The sequence below is a fragment of the Stomoxys calcitrans genome, chromosome 2, assembly GCF_963082655.1.
Source record: "Stomoxys calcitrans chromosome 2, idStoCalc2.1, whole genome shotgun sequence".
NCBI classification, from domain to species: domain Eukaryota; kingdom Metazoa; phylum Arthropoda; class Insecta; order Diptera; family Muscidae; genus Stomoxys; species Stomoxys calcitrans.
Window position 1 is genome coordinate 62,871,777 of NC_081553.1, and position 22,357 is coordinate 62,894,133.

At 40.2% G+C, this 22,357-nt stretch overlaps 2 protein-coding genes across 2 annotated transcripts in view; one reads left to right on the forward strand and one right to left on the reverse strand.

Annotated features, from left to right (window-relative positions):
* LOC106088481 (neutral ceramidase) overlaps positions 1-5,400 on the reverse strand; it is a 36,726-nt gene extending 31,326 nt beyond the window's left edge. The window contains exon 1 of the mRNA XM_059363377.1: positions 5,329-5,400. The gene's annotated coding sequence lies outside the window, so the exon portion shown is untranslated. The remainder of the gene's footprint in view (positions 1-5,328) is intronic.
* A 4,857-nt stretch (positions 5,401-10,257) lies between these two features.
* On the forward strand, positions 10,258-19,393 carry LOC106088490 (STAM-binding protein). Its single transcript, XM_013254016.2, has 7 exons — positions 10,258-10,550; positions 11,004-11,044; positions 11,170-11,656; positions 11,790-12,111; positions 13,101-13,213; positions 19,001-19,103; positions 19,172-19,393. The coding sequence occupies exons 1-7, from the start codon at positions 10,432-10,434 to the stop codon at positions 19,232-19,234; spliced, it is 1,248 nt and encodes a 415-aa protein (XP_013109470.1). The 5' UTR covers positions 10,258-10,431; the 3' UTR covers positions 19,235-19,393.
* Positions 19,394-22,357: the final 2,964 nt, after the last annotated feature.

Here is a 22,357-nt window from a genome sequence, read left to right on the forward strand (position 1 = left end):
AGCGTTGTTGATTCATGTTGTGGACATCATCCCTTCGAAATATGTATGTATACCAAACTTAAGTTTAAAAGACTCTTAAAACCTTGTATGTGTATAGCCGGCCGTGGTGTAATGTGGTAAGGCGTTTGTAAACACACATAAGATTGATGGAACACAGGTTCGATACTCATCCGCACACAAAATGTTTTGGTACTCTTTAAATAAACTGTGCACTAGAGGTTGTCGGAATGTGAACGTCTGTGGACGTTTTGTTTAACATAACTGTTGTTGGTTTATAAATATTTGTTGTTGACTATTTGCCCAAAAAGTAATTGCGGATTATTCATATAGTCGGCGTTGACAAATTTTTTCACAGCTTGTGACTCTGTAATTGCATTCTTTCTTCTGTCAGTTATCAGCGGTTACTTTTAGCTTGCTTTAGAAAAAAAGTATATTTGATTAAAGTTCATTCTAAGTTTTATTAAAAATGCATTTACTTTCTTTTAAAAAATCCGCAATTACTTTTTGGGCAACCCAATAATAACATCTGTGTGTTGATTCACTTTTATGAACGAATGTGGCAACTTTGTCAACGCCGTGCTTGATTTTTTCTATGGGTGTATAAAGAGGCAAAGAAAAATCTTAGAAACGACATACAACATAATAAGAGGCCAGTGGTAGCATTGAGAGAGGATATTCACCGAAATCCGTGGGGCCTTGGCTACAAAGTTGTTTAGACAAAACTCGGCGGGAAGAGCCCAGCAAGCGAGCTAGACGAAAAGGCCGTGGATAACATTGTAAACACTTTGTTCCCCAGACACGACACAGATACAGAGAACATGCTAATGAGCATACACGAGAATTCCCCTTTTACAGAGGAAGAACTTATTTGTAAGCTGCAAAACTGAACCAAAAGTCGGGCGGTGCCGACTGTATAATATCCTACACCTACTATATCCAATTCTAAACCAATTTTGATGGACCTCGGCGGATGTTTTCAATCCGTATCAAATTTCGAGCAAATATTCCAATTATCAACATTATTGCAAATTAACCAAAATCTGAGGAACATGTATATGGAAGCTATATCTAAATCTGAACCGATTTCGAGAAAACTTTTCAGATATTGTGGTAGTCGTCGAGAAAAGCGTTGTGCAAAATTTTAGCAAGATTGGTCAATAAATGCGCTTGCTGCGACTCTAGACTTAAAATCAGGCGATATATATTTATGAGAGCTATATCTAAATCGAAACCGATTTCCATGAAATTCACCAGTAATGTCGAGAGTCAAGACAAAATCCTCCCTGCTAAAATTCGTGAGAATCGGTTAACAAATGACCATTTTATTGCATAATTACTGCAAATCGGACGAACGAACATATATATGGGAGCTATATCCAAAACTGAATCGATTATTTCCAATTTCAATAGGCTTCGTCTCTAGGCCGAAAAACATGTCTGTACCAAATTTTAAGACGATCGAATGAAAACTGCGACCTGTACTTTGTACAAAAGTTTACATGGACTGGTGGACAGACCGACATAATTAAATCGAATCAAAAAAGTGATTCTGAGTCGATCGGTATACTTATCAATGGGTCTATCTCTCTTCCTTCTGGGTGTGACAAGCAAATGCACTTAACTGTAATACCCTGCGCCACAGTAGTGGTGTAGGGTATAAATGTAGGAAACACCAGGTGCTGATGGAATACCAACAGGGGTGCTGAAACAAATAGCCGTGTGAAAGGCGAACATACTTCTGAGTATGTATAACATGTGTCATGTGTTTTCTCAGAATGTTGACAGGAAGTGCTATAGGGTGGGTGTGTCTCCCTTTCGCTACAGACCTCAATGCGTGCTTGATACAGCCGTTAAACTATTTGAGATACTCATATCGCCCAGACTCGATGAGGCTATAAACACGGAAGGACGGTTATCCGCAAGGCAGATTGGCTTCCGCGTAAGAAAATCCACTTTCGGCCGTTTGAGCTGCTGCGGTGCAGATAAGACCAAAAATTGTACCACTAGAACTGCGAGCCGAGGAAGGCTCTGTACTTTTTAAGGTGAGAGTGAGAGAATTAGAGAAGAGACTACAAGAAAGTGGTAGATACGGTGGGAGAACGAAGCATATGAGAGATGAACCGAACCGCCGCACTAAGAGTGGCATCGGCATATCGGACCGTTTGAGCTGCAGCGGTGCAGATAAGACCAGAAATGGTACCGCTAAACCTGAAAGCCGGGGAACGCTCTGCACTTGTTAAGGCGAGAGTGAACCTACGCAAGGCTGCAGGAATGAAATAAAAGAAAAGACTAGAAGAAAGTGGCAGATACGGTGGAAGAACGAAGCATACGAAGGATGGGCCGGACAGCCGCACTAAGAGTGGCATTGGCATTTCGAACCCTTTGAGCTGCTGCGGTGCAGATAAGACCATAAATGGTACCACTAGAACTGCGAGCCGAGGAATGCTCTGCACTTCTTAAGGTGAGAGTGAGAAAATTAGAGTAGAGACTACAAGAAAGTGGTAAATACGGTGGGATAACGAAGCATACGAGAGAAAAACCGAACCGCTGCACTAAGATTGGCATCGGCATATCGAACCGTTTGAGCTGCTGCGGTACAGATAAGAGCAGAAATGGTACCGCTAGACCTGCAAGCCGAGGAAAGCTCTGCACTTTTTAAGGCGGGAGTAAGCTCACCTAAGTCTACATGAATGAAATAAAAGAAGAGACTAGACCTGCAAGCCGAGGAAGGCTCTGAAGGTTTTAAGCAAGAATGAACCTACCGAAGACTACAGAAATGAAATAAGAGAAGAGACTAGAAGAAAGTGGCAGATACGGCGGGAGAACGAAGCATACGGGAGATGGATTGTGAAACTAAAGCCAGATATCAAGAACTTTGTATATAGGAGCCATGAGGATGTAAACTATTACATAACGCATTTGCTGTCCGGACACGGATATTTTAGTAAATATTTGCACAAAATGGGGAAGTGCAGTACCCTTTTTTTATACCCAGTCATTCCGTTTGCAACACATCGAAATATCAATTTCCAACCCTGCAAAGTATATATATTTCGGATCATCGTAAAATTCTAAGACGATTTAACGATGTCCATGTATCTGTCCGTCCATCTGTTGTAATCACTCTACAGCCATCAAAAATTGAGATATTGAGCTTAAATTTGGCACAAATACGTCTTTTTGATGTACGCTGGTTAAGTTCATGAACGGGCCGAATCGGACCATATTTGGATATAGCTGCTGTATAGACCGATCTGCTTTATTTTATATCCGATTTTGCTGAAATTTGAAACAGTGAGTAGTTATAGACCTCAAGACATCTGGCCCGAATACGGTTCAGATCGGACTATATTTAGATATAGCTGCCATATAGACCGATCTGCCGGTTAAGGGTGTAAGGCCCATAAAAGCTGCATTTATAACCAAATTTCTCTGAAATTTGAATCAATGAGTTGTCCCGCCGTCTGACCCAAACATGGTAGAGATCGGACTGTATTTAGTTATAGCTGTCATATAGACCGTTATGCCGATTAAGGGTCTGAAGCTCATAAAAACTTTATTTATTACCCGATTTCATTGACATTTCAAATAGGGAATTGTTGTAAGCTTCCCGACATCCGACCCAAATATGAGTCAGATCAGATTATATAGATATCGCTGCCATATAGACCGATCTTTCAATTTAGCAGATTTTTTGTCTGAAAATGTGATTTGTATATGAGTTCTCGAGACCAGAATAAAATACGATCGAGACCGGCCCCTATTAACGCGGTAACTTATGTTGGGCTTTTCGACAGCCGTGTCCTATATGGTTCAGATCGGTTTATATTTGGATATAGCTGCCAAAAAAGACCAATATTTTGTTATACAAAAATGAACAGTGACTTTTATTTATTAGGCCGATGTCTGTACCGTATTTGAGTGTGTAAGTAATCACTGGATTGCAACGTAAGGGGGGTTTACATATATACCCTAGGTGGTGGGTATCCAAAGTTGGGCCCGGCCGAATTTAATGCCTTTCTACTCGTTGTCTCTACGAAGATAAAGAACACCTGGAGGACACTGAACATACCTTTCTCCACTGCACACGATGAGAGGAACCAGATGGGGTTAATAACCGTACATAATGTTGTAGACAAAATGATGGGAGTATTGACAACGGGACCACAATAGCAAGATACTGCGACGACGTCCTGAGACGAGAGAAAATTGATCTCGATAAGGCATAAGTGGGAGCTTGGACGCAAGCGATGAAATGGACGAAAGTGTAAGGACCGATTTGAGAGTCATCTCGAAGCAGTTCGAACCGTAAAGAGGTGGAGTTGACTCTCAGTGGTGATAAGGCGGGTTTTAGTCAGTAAGGCGAATTTTAAGCCCGACATAACACATAAGTCAGGGCTAATGTGCATGCAGCAATGTTAACAGTTATGGGATGTTCATGAGATGGAAGCGTGCCGCCCGGTTATGGCATACAATGACCATCCCATAAATCTTAACCCCAAAAAAACCCTCACAACCCCTTGAGGATTGAAGAATTCTCCACAATCCTTCTACTAAACATCCTTTCGTGTTATATTGGAGCTTATTTATGTAGTTGCCTCACTATATATTTTGCATCAAGATAAACAGTAGCGTGTTAATCTATCACAAATGTTTATAAATTTCAATAAACAATAATTATCAACTATTATTTTGATAAACATACGAGTTTGCCATGGTTTTTTTGTTGATGTCAGATTATGGTTATAATTAAAGCGTACTTGTACCTCGACATAAAATATACACCCTGAAAATACAAAACAGAAATAATTTCGCATGAGTGCAAAGATAATTGGCTTGATAGAGGTTCAACTTGCAAGAAACATTAGAATTAAATACTTTGGGACCAAGTGGAATCTTGCATCAAATTATACAACCCTTTTGAATCTTCAAACATTGGCAATGTATTGTTAGTCAAATTCCAATAACAAGTTACATGAGTAGCTGTCCAGAAGGGCCAGCCCGGAAAATCAGCAGGATCAGACGGCACCTAACCACGAATGCTGCAAAGCGGAAAATTGGGATTCTCTCTGCTCTATTTGACTTTGTTTTAAGTTTTCCATTTCTTAAGTTTTTTTTTAAACTTTAAAGAATCTTTCAAAAGTATTTACTTATTACTTAGTACCAAATTTACTATTTTGCCAGATCTGTTTGTCTTAGTTATTAAGTTATTATTTCTTAAAATTAGTTCCTTAATTTATCCTCTACTTATCCAAGTCATTCACTTTCCTTCAATGCCATCCCTCTTCTTTAGTCCTTTTTTACCAACTTCACTTTGTCAATACTTACAACTGTTGAACTTCCTTTTCCGATTAACGCAAACACAAGACGCACTCGCGAACCCCCAAGTACCAACTGATTAGCCTTGATGGGTTGAAACTTTTGCCAACTTCATAGTAAATTTTCATTTCGAACAATCTACAAGTGTTTCCCACTTTGATAACTACTCCTCTAATCGGATTATATAGAGATTACGGCTATATAACATTCACAACAATAATCACTTTCATTATCGCCAGGCCATAGAAACCACCACTAAAGAAGCCTACTGTGCGAATTAGTTTTTTTTGCTTAGGAAATCGATAAGATTTCTTGTGTTGTTATAACACTAGCCCTCATGTGGAAGATATATAGGGTACTGGACAAATATAATTAATTGTTGTCATTTAATAAACAAAATTTTTCCAAAAATATTGCAAAACAAAAGAAAACATCGCAAGTTATACAGAAATCCTGACTCTATTCCGAAACTTCGGGAAAATTTTAAAGAGCAATTATACTGTGGAACATTTTCAGAGTCATGCTCTCGGGGGTGGAAAATTCTATATAAGTGTGATGGTTTCTTGGTAATAGAGCTATACCCCAAAGGGGCTTAGAGTTCTCAGGCCAAACTTGTTTTAAGACCTTTATAGCTATGATTTATGTTAGCACTAAAGGGGGATTTTTTTAGCTAATATCTTTTTGGCAACACTGGTTTAAACAGCTCACGCACGTTTCGTGTTTTGTTTCACTGTCAAACATCTTCAGTTTGGTCTATAGTTTAAACATTAGACCAAAATGCGTGCTCTGTTAAGAGAGTTCATCGCGCGCTTTTTCCATTGAGCGACGAAGCTCATTTTTGGCTCAATGGGTACGTAAATAAGCAGAATTGTCGATTTTGGAGTAAAGATTAGCCAGAAGAGTTGCAAGAGCTCCCAATGCAACCAGAACAAGTAAAAAGGCTTTAAGTTCGGCCGGGCCGAACTTTGGATACCCACCACCTCGGATATATGTGTAAACTACCTTTCGTCATAATCCGGTGAAAAATGCATAATTTATGCCCCCCTAGCAGCTATATCGAAATATGGTTCGATTTGGACCAAATTCTATACGGATTTTTGCAGAACAAAACATTGGTAATCATATCCAAATATAGACCGATATGAACCGATCTGGGCTAAATTGAAGAAGGATGTCGAAGACTCTAACGCAACTCACAGTCCCAAATATCGGTTAAAAGTTCAATAAATGCGCCTTTTATGGAGCCAAAACCTTTAATCGAGAGATCGGTCTATATGGCAGCTATATCCAAATCTGAACCGATCTTGGACAAACTGCAGAAAGTTGTCGAAGAGCTTAACGCAACTCACAGTCCCAAGTTTCAGCGAAATCGGACAATAAATGCGACTTTTATGGGCCCAAGACCTTAAATCGAGAGATCGGTCAATATTGCAGCTATATTCAAATCTGAACCGATCTGGGCTAAACTGCAGAAAGTTGTCGAAGAGCTTAACGCAACTCACAGTCCCAAATTTCGGTTAAAATGTTCAATAAATGCGCCTTTTATGGGCCCAAAACCTTAAATCGAGAGATCGGTCTATATGGCAGCTATATCCAAATCTGGACCGATGTGGACCAAACTGCAGAAAATTGTCGAAGAGCCTAACGCAACTCACAGTCCCAAATTTCGGCGAAATCGGACAATAAATGCGTCTTTTATGGGCCCAAAACTTTATATCGAGAGATCGGTCTATATGGCAGTTATATCTACATCTGGACCGATCTGGGCTAAACTGCAGAAAGTTGTCGAAGAGCTTAACGCAACTCACAGTCCCAAGTTTCAGCGAAATCGGACAATAAATGCGCCTTTTATGGGCCCAAAACCTTATATCGAGAGATCGGTCTATATGGCAGCTATATCCAAATCTGGACCGATCTGGGCCAAATTGAAGAAAGTTGTCGAAGAGCCTAACACAACTCACTGTCCCAATTTTTTGTAAAATCTGACAATAAATGCAACTTTTATGGGCCCAAGACCTTAAATCGAGAGATCGGTCTATATGGCAGCTATATCCAAATCTGTACCGATCTGGGCCAAATTGAAGAAAGTTGTCGAAGAGCCTAACGCAACTCACAGTCCCAAAATTTCAGCCAAATCGGACAATAAATGCGCCTTTTATGGGTCCAAAACCTTATATCGAGAGATCGGTCTATATGGCAGCTATATCTAAATCTGGGCCGATCTGGGCCAAATTGAAGAAGGATGTCAGGGGGCCTAACACAACTCACTGTCTCAAATTTCAGCGAAATCGTACAAGAAATGTGCCTTTTATGGACCCAAGACCTTAAATCGAGAGATCGGTCTAAATGGCAGCTATATCCAAATTTGGACAGATTTAAGCCACAACTCAATAACCTTAATTTTGGCAAAATTTGACAATAAATGGGTCTAAAACCTAAAATCGAGAGATGGGTCTATATGGCAGTTTTATCCAAATCTGGACCGAAGGATTTCGGGGGGCCTAACACAACTCACTGTCCTAAATTTTGGCAAAATCCGACAATAAATGCCCTTTTTATTGGCCCAAGACCTTAAATCGAGAGATCGGTCTGTATGGCAGCTATATCCAAATCTTGACCGATCTAGGCCAAACTGCTGAAAGTTGCCGAAGAGCCTAACCCAACTCACTGTCCTAAATTTTGGCAAAATCGGTTAATAAACGTGGCTTTTATGAGCCTCAGACCCTAAATCGGCGGATCGGTCTATATGGGGGCTATATCAAGATATAATCCGATATAGCCCATCTTTGAACTTAACCTGCTTATGGGGAAAAAAAAAGAATTTGCGCAAAGTTTCAGCTCAATATCTCTATTTTTAAAGACTGTAGGGTGATTTCAACTGACAGACGGACGGACAGACATGACTTTATCGTCTTAGATGTTTACGACGATCACGAATATATATACTTTATAGGGTCGAAAATGGATATTTCGATGTGTTGCAAACAGAATGACAAAATGAATATAGCCCCATCCTTCGGTTTTGGGTAAAAAAAGGCACAGTTTGGTGCGGTTTATGATCTGGTGGCATCATTGGACCGTACTTCTTCAAAGATGATGCGAATCGTAACGTAACTGTGAATGGTGAGCGCTATCGTGAGATAATATCAAACTTTTTGTTTGCCCAAAATGCAAGAGCTTGACTTGCACAATATATGGTTTCAACAAGACGGTGCCACATGCCCCACAGCACGTGTATCAATGGACTTATTTTTTTATTATTTTTATTATTTTTATTATTTTTTTATTATTTTTTTGTGGGGCTATGTTAAAGTTCATGTCTATACAGACAAGCCCGCTTCAATTGACGCATTGGAAGACGTCATTGAAGCATTTATTCGTGATATTTCGGCGGAAATGCTGGAAAGAGTATGGCAACATTCGACTAAGCGGATGGACCGTATGAGGCGCAGTCACGGTCAACATTTGCATGAAATAATTTTCAAACATAAAATTATATGGAACGTACTATCGATTCAAATAAAGATTTCATTAATTTTTCTGAATTTTATGTGTTTTTTTTTAACTTTCCTCTTTCCTAGCTCTTAAAAAATCAACCTTTTTACATCAATCTTTATGTCGAATAAATAAATTTTCATTCAAAAAGAGAAATGTAAAAAAAAATATGGAGAGTAATTCTCGCATACTGTCTCATTTCCATTTTGGCCACCACTTAATTGCCATGATATGTTTTGCACAAAAAACTGTGGCCGCTCGTAGAAATTCTCTATTGTGAATGGTAAAATAAAATTAAACCAATTATTTATAGAATAGCATGCACAAATTTAAAAAAAATTTATTTGAAATTCGGGAGTTAAACTTGGCCTCATGAACACTTATACAGTGCAGTGCAATGAAATTTTTATGAAAATTACATCTATCAAGGACAACGAAGTTCTGATTAAATTACCGGAGCAGGCTTATGTCGTCAGGGTTGCCATGATATTTTTGCACAAATAATTGTGGCCACTCGCGGAAAATCTCTATTGTGAATGACAAAATAAAATTAAACCAATTATCTATAACATTCGACTTCTGTGCCCACATATATTTTCCAAATTGTATCTATATAAATTTCACAATTATTTACACTTTGTTCATCGCATGGTTTTGACAGATCGCAAATGGCATTACCACCTCGTGGAAAGCAAACAGACTTGCACTAGAAAAGTTTTTTACGTTTTATTTTTGCCCTTCAGGCCTGTCTATTCAGAACATTAATTAAACACAGCAAATGTATCTAGTGCAAGTCTGTTTGTTTAACATTAGATGGTAACACCGATTGTTAATGTGTCAAAACCATACGATGAAACAGGGCAAATATTTGTAAAATTTATTAATAAAATTAGCAAAAACTGTGTTGTCATTGAAGTCCAATAAAATTAATTAAGAATTGTGCATGAAATTTTATAAATTATTGGTTTAATTACTGGGGTTGCATTCTCAGTTTTAATTTGCCATTAACAATAGTGGCATTTTTGCTGGTGATAACGTTGTTTCAAATTGTTGTCATTCCAGTCACAATAACATCACCCGCATTATCGACATAAAATGGCTATGTTCAATATGTACTGCAAAGATTAGGGCAGATTGTTACAATGAAAACTACATTCGTAACAAATAGTTAATAACATAATATATAAAGGAAAGGTATTTAATAATATGTTGACTATTTGTAATTAAAATAAAAATAACAATATTGGTGTTTAGAAATTTTAAACTTTACAATAATATGATTTGGTTTTAAATTAGCTGTAAATAAGAAACGGTATTATCAACAAAACGAATTCCTATAAGAAATTCCGAGTACCCGTTACCTCATATTTAGTTGCTCATTGCTAAACCAAAACGTTGAGCGTCGGCGTTTGTCAAATCATATGTCTTGTCTCAATACTCTCTCATCGCGTTCCGTCAACGTTTGTATTTAAGTGCTGGCCTTACTCATCACCAACCAACATATATTCATAACATAATTACCATAACAAAACAAAATACACGTACCATTGGCAAAGACGAATCTATACCGGAGGATTTTGATGACTTCATAAAAAAGGCTACCCTCAGCAAGCAAAAATGTCATCAAAAACCATTAACTACATGGCAATGGGTATTATAGAGCCCAAAGGTCGAATGCAGAATCTGGTTAGCTATGGGAATGTGATTGAGGTGGATCCCAAACAGCCAATAAATCGGTAAGCATAGTTAACTGAATCATCCATTTGTCCATCAAACATACAGCTCTCATGGTCCGAGAATACGACAAGACAGTTTAAAAAAAAATTTGCATAACATCCTTATTGGTGATGATAACCTTCTTTTCGTTTGTGTTGTCTTGGCATGTAAAGAAAAATCATGGAAGGGTGGTTGGCAGTGGCGAGAGAAAGGGATAATTACTTGAAAACAAGGCCATGATGAATGTGACCTTATTATCAGGTTATGTTATATATGAAGAAGAATCCTTTTGAAGGTTAGCCTCCTGTTGATATACGCCAAAAATGTAAAAACAACACAGACCTTGAATACACTCTCCACTCTTCTCGTAGTCCTTGTTCGGCATGACCCCTTTAAAGTGTGTGTGTGTGTTGGTGGGGCTATTTTAAAAGATTCGACCATAATTGTTTTCCTACCCACTCTCCCTCTTGCAGTTACTATCGGTCTGGCACTGAAATGTTACGCATGGCTCAAGGTAGGCATTTGATGTTTTATTTACCTCTAAGGCCCATGTTGCTCTCTGAAGCAGCATCAGTGCCACATCCATATTATTAAGGCATTTAATTTATAATCCTTTTGTTTGCTTTTGTTGGCTTTCAGTCTATTTGAGTGAAGAAAATCATGAAAATGCCTTTATTTTGTACATGAAATATTTGACATTATTTGTGGAGAAAATTCGCACACATCCCGACTATGCCAGCATCAAGACGGAAATGAAAGCCATAAATAAACGCATCAAGGACGAGGTAATGCCCACCTCAGAAAAGTTGCGGGTTAAATTGTTGGACCGCTATCAGCGAGAATATGAACTGTTCCTGGCGAACAAGGAGGCAGAGAGGGCACGTGAATTGGAGCGCGAAAAAGCAAGGCGAGCCCGAGAAGCAGCTTCCAATAATTCCACCAAAGGTTCTACTATCATACCTGCTAATTTGCATGTTCAAATTGATCCGGATAATCAGCCATCAGCTCCGGATTTGGGTTTACTCGATCAGGTGGTGTATCCCAATGATTTTCCCACAGGTGGCGGACAGCGTAGTAATTTGCTATTGCCGAGCGACAGTTTGGATAGAGAGGATAAAAGAAATAAGTAAGTGATAATAGTTTCAGTAAATGCCTTAGTTTTAAATTTCAACAATTGAAAAAATTGAAAATATTTTAAAATTTTAGTTTACCATGTACCTATGTGTAATTGTCATAATTTTGTCTTTTTTGATGTTTAGTATACCTTCAAAACCTTCATTTGATCGCTCACAAAAACCACAATACGATCGTTCCGATTCCTTGCTGGCTGGATCATTGCGTACCGTGGTCATACCACAAAATACTATGGATGTTTTCTTGCAATTGGCCAAGACAAATACAGCGAAAAATGTTGAAACTTGTGGCATATTGGCTGGTTCTCTGGCCAAAAATCGTTTGCACATAACCCACATTATAATACCAAAGCAACAGGGTACACCAGACTCATGCACCACCATGAACGAAGAAGAAATCTTTGAAATTCAAGATGAACAAAATCTTATAACATTGGGATGGATACATGTAAGTTTAGAGATTATTGGCAAAATTGCACTTTACAGGGCGCACCTCCGTTTGTGTGTGTTGACCCCAGGAACATGAATTAGAAGTCCGTTTCTGGGCCCCCGAGGTGCCAAAACCCCTCTTTGAGGGAAGTGGAATTATCTAAGACAATATGGATTTCAAATGTAAAGTATTGTCGAGTTGATTATGTGTGTGCTAAAACATGCATAAAAATTGGACCTGGGAAGGACCTACGGGGTCTTGAGAATTTCGCACCTTGTTAACATAGGCAACATGGGTATCAAATGAAAGGTACCAAGGAGTAGATTACGAAAGATATTCAAAAAAAAAAAAAAAAATAATCTACGATCTATATATATATATGTATGTGTTGACCCCAGAAACATGAATCAGAAGTCCGTTTCTGGGGCAAACGCTGGGCCCCCCGAGGTGCAAAAAAAACCCCCTTTGAGGGAAGTGGAATTATCTAAGACAATATGGATTTCAAATGTAAAGTATTGTCGAGTTGACTACGTATATGCTAAAACATGCATAAAAATTGGACCTGGGAAGGACCTACGGGGTCTTGAGAATTTCGCACCTTGTTAACATAGGCAACATGGGTATCAAATGAAACGTACCAAGGAGTAGATTACGATAGATATTCAAAAAAATAATCTACGATCTAACAAAAGACTGATTTTTCAAAAAAATCTCAAGATACCTTAGGTCCTTCCCGGGTCAAATTTTTAGACATGTTTTTGTATATTCGTAATCTACTCGACAATACCTTTCATTTGATACCCATATTTTCTAGGTTGGACCACTTACCCCCAAAGGGGAGATTTTGGGCCCGGACTTGAAATTCGTGTTCCTGGAGTCAAAATTAGGTAAATGCAAATAATGGAAAAAATCCAGCGTGCGGCCTGTAAAGTGCATTTTTACCAGATTATTACTTTTTTGGAAAATCTTTGTGGGCTAATCAATGCTTTTTTTTCGTTGCTCTGCAGACCCATCCCAGTCAAACAGCATTTTTATCATCTGTGGATTTGCATACCCATTGTTCATACCAAATTATGATGCCGGAAGCAATTGCCATTGTTTGTGCACCAAAATATCAAACGTAAGTTTAAAAGGAGAACTTTATAGAGCATTGCAAGGAGAATTAAAATTAAGCTTATAAACTCTTAACCAAGAATCGAGTTTGTCAAATTCGGTGAAAGTTTTGTATTTGGGAATAGAATTAAAAAATTTGATAAGTATTGGACCCACCCTTCTGATTTTCAAAGAGTCACCCCGCGAAAACGTCTCATATCGGAGATATATCAAGTTATAGATCCATTGGAAACGAAGAACCCTTAAATAGACAGAATAGTCCAGAAAACTCCGATGATTGCCGTAATTGTCACTGTCGACTGCAAAACAAACTAGCAAAAGCAACTTTATGTCTACTAGCATACCCCCGGTACGATTCACTACCCAGTTTCACTAGTACCATCGTTTCAGTGTAAGACTTCCGAAAACCCAGGTAGTCACTCAGTTTAGAAACCTATGAATTCTGCTCCTGCCGTAAAAAAACAATAAATTTCAAAAAATATCTTCATGTCGCCCGATATGTACTGTCAACATGTACCTGTATCCCCAATTTCAGAGCTCTAGCCTCATCCGTATAGAAAGTAGTATTGTGTACGATTTATTACTTAACAAAGGTCTGCGCAAGACCATTAATTTCTGCTTTCAGTAGCTTCAAAGGAACGATCGCCGCGGGAACAGCATGGCCATTGGTTATTTATTTGATATGACGCCCTTGTCATATCAAGCAGCATAGGTCCCTAGTATTTGTGCAAGAGCAGGTGCCGCCTGACCTCTCACTGAGACTCTCCGCTCGATACCGCTGATGTTGTTGTTGTAGCAGTGTGTTGTACACGGAGACGGCAGCCCTTGTCGATGGAGAATTCCATCGGATCAATCCGGTACGTACAACCGGCTACCATGTGATTGATACCGTATGGATACCGTATTGAATCCGTATGGAGTATTTCACCATCCGCATCCTGTGGACGCCCGGTAGCTCGCAGCTAAGCTTCTGGTAACAGCAATGAACACCACAAAAATTGGAGCTCAATGTTTCAGCCTGTGTGGTGCTCACAGCTATCCCGTGCCGGGACCTGGGTCTTCTGGCTGACCATTGCAATGTCAAGTCATTACTGCTACTACAACTGCCTTGCGGTTCCGGACATCTGTAGGATAATTAGAAGGGATCCTCACCGATGATAGATTTTAATATTGCTGTTGTAGTAGCCTCCTTATCGCCTTGCCTCTCACCGGGTGCCTGACAAATTGTCTACCAAAGTGACCTTGACACCGGATAACTGCTGCCGTGATGTCCGGACCTTGGTTCTGTTCGGTTTGCCAGAACCGCCTCCACCATCGGTCGGTGTCGGGTACATTTCCGATATTGCTCTGGCCTCACATCACTACGGCCTCACATCTCATGGCAGCCGGTTGTAGGTATCGGATTGACCCGATGGAATCCTTCATCGGCAAGGGCTGCCGCCTCGGTGTACAATACACTGCTACAACAACAACAACGGCAGTATAGTCATATTGAATATGTTGCAAGGTGCTATGCGAACATAAACAGCAGTGGGTTACAAGCGTCGTCGTCATCGCCTTCTGCTTCCTCGTCGTCGGAGTATGGGACCCCCCGACCTACGCAACAACAGCAACCCAGCCCCAATATTGCCAGGCCAGTGCCGGGAAGTGTATAATTTTTGCAGTTGAATTGCAACGGCCTCCGTGGCAAGATCGACGAGATTGTGGAGGAGACAAAGCCGACCTGCAGATTGCACAGTTGTGACGGATAAAATGTGCTATGTAAGGATCGCTCAAGGAATGGAGGTGGGGGATTGGCCTTCGTTATACACCATTCCGTGCAATATCTCGCCTGCGCCTGGCGCTAGTGACCCTACATGAAGTGCACGGGCATAACAGATAGGTCCGGTACTGCCGAGATAGAACTTTACAACGGGTACATACCGCCGGTTGGTAGTTGAGTCTCAATTAATGGCCAAGCATTCAAACCCCGACATAAGTGGGTTGCTATCTGCCCATAATCGTCCGGTTCTAGGGGACTTTAATGCTCATCACATTTCATGGAATTCTCCCCTAGATAACGACCAGCGTGGCATGGCTTTGGTAGAGCAGATTGAAGGCTCGACGTTTTGCACGGTGATTGCGGATGCCGACGCTAGGATAACAAGGAGGTGTGGCGGCACACCAGACATTTCCATTGCATTCCCTGATCTCTTGAGTGACGTATCCTGGCAAGCCGTCTTTTCTTTGGGGTCAGACCACCTCACCATAATTTTTTCCATTGACTGGCTTAAAGAGTACACCAATCCCCGCTTCCCCCACCCCCCTCGAATGTGCTAGTTGACGAGGTGAAATTCCGAGAGATCATTAACGAAGCAGCCGCTCGCTTTATACCAGGCGGCCGAATACCCCAAGTGTGGTCGAATTTCTCGGCGCAGGCCGGGACCCCGTTAACCCCAGAATTAGCGAGCTGAATCTTGAAATAAACAACGAACATAGGCGGAATTTGTGGCCGGATTACTTGGAGCAATGTAACTTAGGCAAGCTGTGGTCTACTGTAAGTCACTCTCGAACCCCGGTAGACGGGATGACAGGACCTCAGTCACTTTTAGCGAAGTAATCGTGACTGATCCGAAGAGATGCGCCAGGTTGTTCAACCGTCAATTTATTGTGCATACCTAGAGTAACAATTTACCGTGGGCGAAATTACGAATGTCATCCGTGGTGCCAAATCGTCCAAGGCGTTGGGCCCCGACGAAATCACTACACTGATGCTGAAGAATCTTGATTTACCTGGAGTTGAGTACCTTACTACTGTCTTTGTCTTGAAAATGGGCAGAGTGATCCCTCTACTGAAGCCTGCAAAGGACCAGAATTTGGGGGAGTCGTAGAGACCGATATCCCTTCTCTAACCAGTAGACGCTTGAGGCATTACTCCTCCCGAGCCTCGTAGGAGAATTTCCATTCGCCGAGCACCAACGTGGATTTCGAAGACATAGCACAATAACTGCCTTGAATGTCATCACCGCACACATTTGCCGTGGCTTCAATCGGCCCAGGCCATGTGATAGGATGGTCCTCGTGGCACTGGAACTATCGAAGGCATTCGACACGTTCAACCATGCCAAACTATTTAGGATTGCCAACAGGTCCCTCCAACCAGGCCTGAAACGATGGGTCGTGAATTATCTGTGCGGTCGCCAGTCGTTTGCGGAAATTAGGGATAAGTAGTCGAAGCACCGTAGAGTGAAACAGGGAGTTTCCCAAGGCGAGGTGATATCTCCGGCACTGTTTAACATCTACCTATCCTCCATTCCACCCCCTCCAGACGGTATAGAGTTTGTATCATATGCGGACGATTGTACGGTCATGTCATTACTCGTTGTTAACATCTGCGATAGGTTGAACGTCTTCCACAACGAACTTGCCTCATATTTCGCTGCAAGAAATCTGAAGATATCTGCCACCAAATCTTCAGCTACAAATACGCGTGAAGTGAATGCTGAGCTGACTGTGATAGTCGATGGGGAAATGATTCTGACCATCAAGTGTCCCAAAATACTTAGCGTCACATTTGACAGCTCTTACACATTGTACCCACATGCCACAGCAATTTGCGATACAGTTAAAAGTAAAAACAAGATCCTCAAGTCACTTGCCGGCAGCTTTTGGGGTGCAGACAAAGAAACCTTGTTGACCACGTACAAAGCAATTGGCCGGTCTGTGGTAAGTTATGCAGCGCCAGTGTGGTCTCCTCAGCTCTGTGACACGCAGTGGACTAATATTCACATCTGTCAGAATGCCGCCCTCAGAACTGCGACGGGCTGTCTCCTCAGTTTTTATGTGGACCAACTCCATCAGAAGACAAAGATTCTATCAGTGCAAAGACATAACTGCATGCCATCTTCGGGGCTGTTATCGCGGAGACCATCCAAATCATCATCTTTGGATAGATATCCACCGCCCAGAAGCCTTAAGGTAAAGGGTGATTTTTTTGAGGTTAGGATTTTCATGCATTAGTATTTGACAGATCACGTGGGATTTCAGACATGGTGTCAAAGAGAAAGATGCTCAGTATGCTTTGACATTTTATCATGAATAGACTTACTAACGAGCAACGCTTGCAAATCATTGAATTTTATTACCAAAATCAGTGTTCGGTTCGAAATGTGTTCATTCACCGTAACGTTGCGTCCAACAGCATCTTTGAAAAAATACGGTCCAATGATTCCACCAGCGTACAAACCACACCAAACAGTGCATTTTTCGGGATGCATGGGCAGTTCTTGAACGGCTTCTGGTTGCTCTTCACTCCAAATGCGGCAATTTTGCTTATTTACGTAGCCATTCAACCAGAAATGAGCCTCATCGCTGAACAAAATTTGTCAAAATTTGAACACATTTCGAACCGAACATTGATTTTGGTAATAAAATTCAATGATTTGCAAGCGTTGCTCGTTAGTAAGTCTATTCATGATGAAATGTCAAAGCATACTGAACATCTTTCTCTTTGACACCATGTCTGAAATCCCACGTGATCTGTCAAATACTAATGCATGAAAATCCTAACCTCAAAAAAATCACCCTTTAGATCTACATGATCTAGAGGGTGAAGTTTAGCGCTACAAGAGAGAAGATTTTGATCAAGCGGCACATCAAGTGGGTCTAGACAACATTCTGCAGACACAGTAGCAGATGCGGTAAATAGCTATCGGGTTAATGTAGTCCTTGTAGAACGTCCGCCTCCCATTGCATCTGAAGAAATTGACCTCCCCCGGCAAATCAGAGTAGTTCTGGCTCAATTACGTTCCGGCAGATGCAGCCGCCTCAACTCCTACAGGGCAAGGATTGATGCCGATGTGCAAGAGGTATGTCCCGATTGTGACCGGGGACCACACGAAACACTTCACCTGTTTAACTGCCCAGCCAGACCCACTCGACTCAGACCCAGATCCGTGGGGACGCACCCCGTCTCAGTCGCAGAGTTCCTGGGTCTTGGCACTCAACAGAATCAAGCAAACGAAGGATAGAACACAACAAACTGCTACAACAGCAATCCCAAGGCAGCCGGTTGTACGTACGGGATTGACCCGATGAAGTCCTTCATCGGCAAGGGCTGCCCCCTCAGTGTACAACACACTGCTACAACAACAACAACAACCAAATCCAGCCTTATCCCGTGCCTACGAACCAAGGCCAACATTCTTGCAAAATTTCATGATTCTATCTTTAGCAGTTTGGGCTGGGCCATGGTCAGTCAGTCAGTCAGTAATCAGTCAATCACGCAACTCTATAGATTTCGGACCGTCATAAAAGGTGATTTAGCCATGCCCCTGTGTTTGTCCGTCTGTCTGTTGTAATCACGCTACAGCCTTCAAAAAATGGAGATATTAAGCTGAAATTTGGCATAAATACGTTTTCTGCTGCACGCAGTTCTTGAAAGGTCCACATCGGGAAATATTTGAATATAGCTGTCATATGGAACGAGCTGCCGATTAAGGGTCTGAAACCCATAAAAGCTGCATTTCTTACTTTATATTCTATAATTATTATATTGGGTTGCCCAAAAAGTAATTGCGGATTTTTCATATGGTCGGCGTTGACAATTTTTTTCACAGCTTGTGACTCTGTAATCGCATTCTTTCTTCTGTCAGTTATCAGCTGTTACTCTTAGCTTGCTTTAAAAAAAGTGTAAAAAAAGTATATTTGATTAAAGTTCATTCTAAGTTTTATAAAAAATGCATTTACTTTCTTTTAAAAAATCCGCAATTACTTTTTGGGCAACCCAATATTTTAATTTTTACTTCCTTTTCAGTACTGGTTTCTTTATACTTACCCCAAACTATGGTCTGAATTACATCGCTGAATGTCGGCAATCTGGATTTCATCCGCATCCAAATGATCCACCACTATTCATGGTAAGTTCACCATTGTTATGCTCCCATATTACAACTCTATGACTGAGGTCCTTTTTTCAATATTTCAGGAAGCCCAACACATTCAAATGGATGCTGGCCAAAAGATAAAAGTGGTCGATTTGCGTAGATAGTTTCAGGAATTTTATGTGTGAAAAGGAACTGCAATACAAAGAACACATGCAACCACGAAAAAAACAAACAGGAGTCGAAGGAAAACTTTTTTTGTAAATCTCAAAATCCATGAAACGAATTTAAATTGAGTAAAATAAATTTGGTGAATTTATGGTTAATTGGCAACACTATTAATACACAACTAATACTCCACTACTCCCAAAAACAAAAACAAAAAACTAATGGAAAATATTTGAAAGCAAAAAAGAAGAACATTTCTTATAACTAAGAAATAATTATATTTTTTAATTTTTTTTTTGGCAAAACCTTTGTTTGTTTTATCCATTTCGGCTTTGGAAATTATTGTGCAACTACTATGGAGAAAAAAGAAAATTTTGAAATATCCAAAAAAAAAAAACTTTAGTAAAACAAAAGTGCTTTAATTAACGAAAGAGATGATGATGGCGATGATGTTAGGAAATCAAATCAAAACTATAAAATAGTTATGCGCAACCTCTAGACAAGCAACAGAGATACGTATTAATGAAACTTGATGATATTTTTTGAGAATGTATTTATATGTACTGTATGTCTACTAGTTTATGTGAAATAGCAACTGAGAAAATTAAGAAAAATACGAGGGAAAATTCGTAAACCAAATAAGCAACTCTAAATGAAACACAAAGTAAAAAACAAAAGTATTTTTTAAACTGCAATTTAAGCGCTGCATTTCTTTTGTCGTCCTTATTTATTTTTTTTTAGCATATGTTCTTTTGTTGTGTCTTCTACTTAGTTTTCATCTAATGATAGCTTTAACAAGAACAAAAACAAAATGTATAACAAAGTTAGTTTGTTTTATTTTTATTTTTAAAATACATTATATTAACTGATACTAGTGATAACACAAAAAACAAAAAATCCATAATATATGTAATACATACGTAACCTTAATATGATTTTAAAGATGGAATACAACCAGCAAAGTATGGTAGTGGTGGTCTATGCCAAAAAGGGCATCTAGATCACTTTTACAGTCTTATAACTTCAGCTGTATGTTTCTAAGTTTTTATTGTTGCAGTTTTACCCTTTGTTATAAAACCACCACCATAGGATGGGGGCATACTAATCAAGTCATTCCGAATTATTGATCTGGGACCCTAGATCAATATTTCGTATCGACATTCTGAATCGAACTAGCCATGTCCGTCCGTCTGCAGAAATCACGATAGGGGTCGAACGTGTAGAGCTGGCCGCTTGAAATTTCCCCTAGATACTTTGTATTGATGTAGGTCGTTGGGGATTGCAAATGGGCCATATCGGTTCAGATTTGGATATGGCTCCCATATAAACCAATCTCCCGATTTGACCTCTTAAGCCCCTGGAAGCCGCAATTTTTGTCCTATTTGGCCGAAATTTTGCATATAATGTTCTTTAATGACTTCCAACAGCTGTGCAAAGAACGAACCAAATCGGTCTTTAACCTGATATAGCTCCCATATAAACCGATCTCCCGATTTGACCTCTTGAGCCCCTAAAAGCCGAATTTTTTGGCGGATTTAGCTGACATTTAAAGCATTATATTCTGTTATGGCTTTTAACAACTGTGCGAAGTACGGTCTAAAACCTGATATAGTTCCCATATATAGCTCCTCCGATTTGACTTCTTAAGCCCCTGGAAGCCACAATTTTAGTCCTATTTGGCTGAAATTTCGAACACTATATTGTGTTAGGCTTTTAACAACTGTGCGAAAAACGGTCTAAATCGGTCTATAACCTGATATAGCTCCCATATAAACCGATCTCCCGATTTGACTATCTTAGCCCCTGGAAGCCGCAATGTTTGTCCGATTTGGCTGAAATTTTGCACATAGTGTTCCGTTATGGCTTCCCACAACTGTGCCAACTACGGTCTAAATCGGTCTATAACCTGATATAGCTCCCATATAAACCGATCTCCCGATTTGACATCTTTAGCTCCTGGAAGCCTCAATTTTTCTCCGATTTGGCTGAAATTTTGTACATGGTGTTTTGTTATGACTTTCAACAACTGTGCCTAGTACGGTCTAAATCGGTCTAAAACCTGATATAGCTCCCATATAAACCGATCTCCCAATTTGACTTCTTGAGCTCCTGGAAGCTTCAATTTTTATCCGATTTGGCTGAAATTTCAACAACATAGTGTTCCGTTATGACTTCCAACAACTTTGCCTAGTACGGTCTAAATGGGTCTAAAACCTGATATAGCTCCCATATAAACCGATCTCCCGATTTGACATCCGTAGTCCCCGGAAGCCTCAATTTTTATCCGATTTGGCTGAAATTTTGTACATGGTGTTTTGTTATGACTTTCAACAACTCCAAATCGGTCTATAAACTCATATAGCCCCCATAGTAACCGATTTGACTTTTTACAAGTCGCAATTTTTGTCCGATTTGGCTGAAATTTTGCACGTGGTGTTCGGTTATGACTTCCAACAACTGTGCCAAGTACGGTCCGAATCGGTCCATAACCTGATATAGCCCCCATAGTAACCGATTTCCCGATTTGACTTCTTGAGCCTCTGGAAGCCTCAATTTTTCTCCGATTTGGCTGAAATTTTGTACATGGTGTTCCGTTATGACTTTCAACAACTGTGCCAAGTACGGTCCGCATCGGTCTATAACCTGATATAGCCCCCCATAGTAACCGATTTCCCGATTTGACTTCTTGAGCCTCTGGAAGCCTCAATTCTTCTCCGATTTGGCTGAAATTTTGTACATGGTGTTTTGTTATGACTTTCCACAACTCCAAATCGGTCTATAACCTGATATAGCCCCCATAGCTACCGATTTTCCGATTTGACTTTTTACAAACCGCAATTTTTGTCCGATTTGGCTGAAATTTCGCACGTGATGTTCCGTTATGACTTCCAACAACTGTGCCAAGTACGGTCCGAATCGGTCCATAACCTGATATAGCCCCCCATAGTAACCGATTTCCCGATTTGACTTCTTGAGCCTCGGGAAGCCTCAATTTTTATCCGATTTGGCTGAAATTTTCAACATAGTGTTCCGTTATGACTTTCAACAACTGTGCCAAGTACGGTCCGCATCGGTCTATAACCTGATATAGCCCCCCATAGTAACCGATTTCCCGATTTGAC

Coding starts and splice junctions, on each gene's coding strand:
- LOC106088490 (XM_013254016.2), top strand. CDS start 10,432: ATGTCATCAAAAACCATTAACTACATGGCAATGGGTATTATAGAGCCC. Junction 11,657..11,789: donor AGAGAGGATAAAAGAAATAA/GTAAGTGATAAT, acceptor TTTGATGTTTAG/TATACCTTCAAAACCTTCAT. Junction 13,214..19,000: donor TGTGCACCAAAATATCAAAC/GTAAGTTTAAAA, acceptor CTTCCTTTTCAG/TACTGGTTTCTTTATACTTA.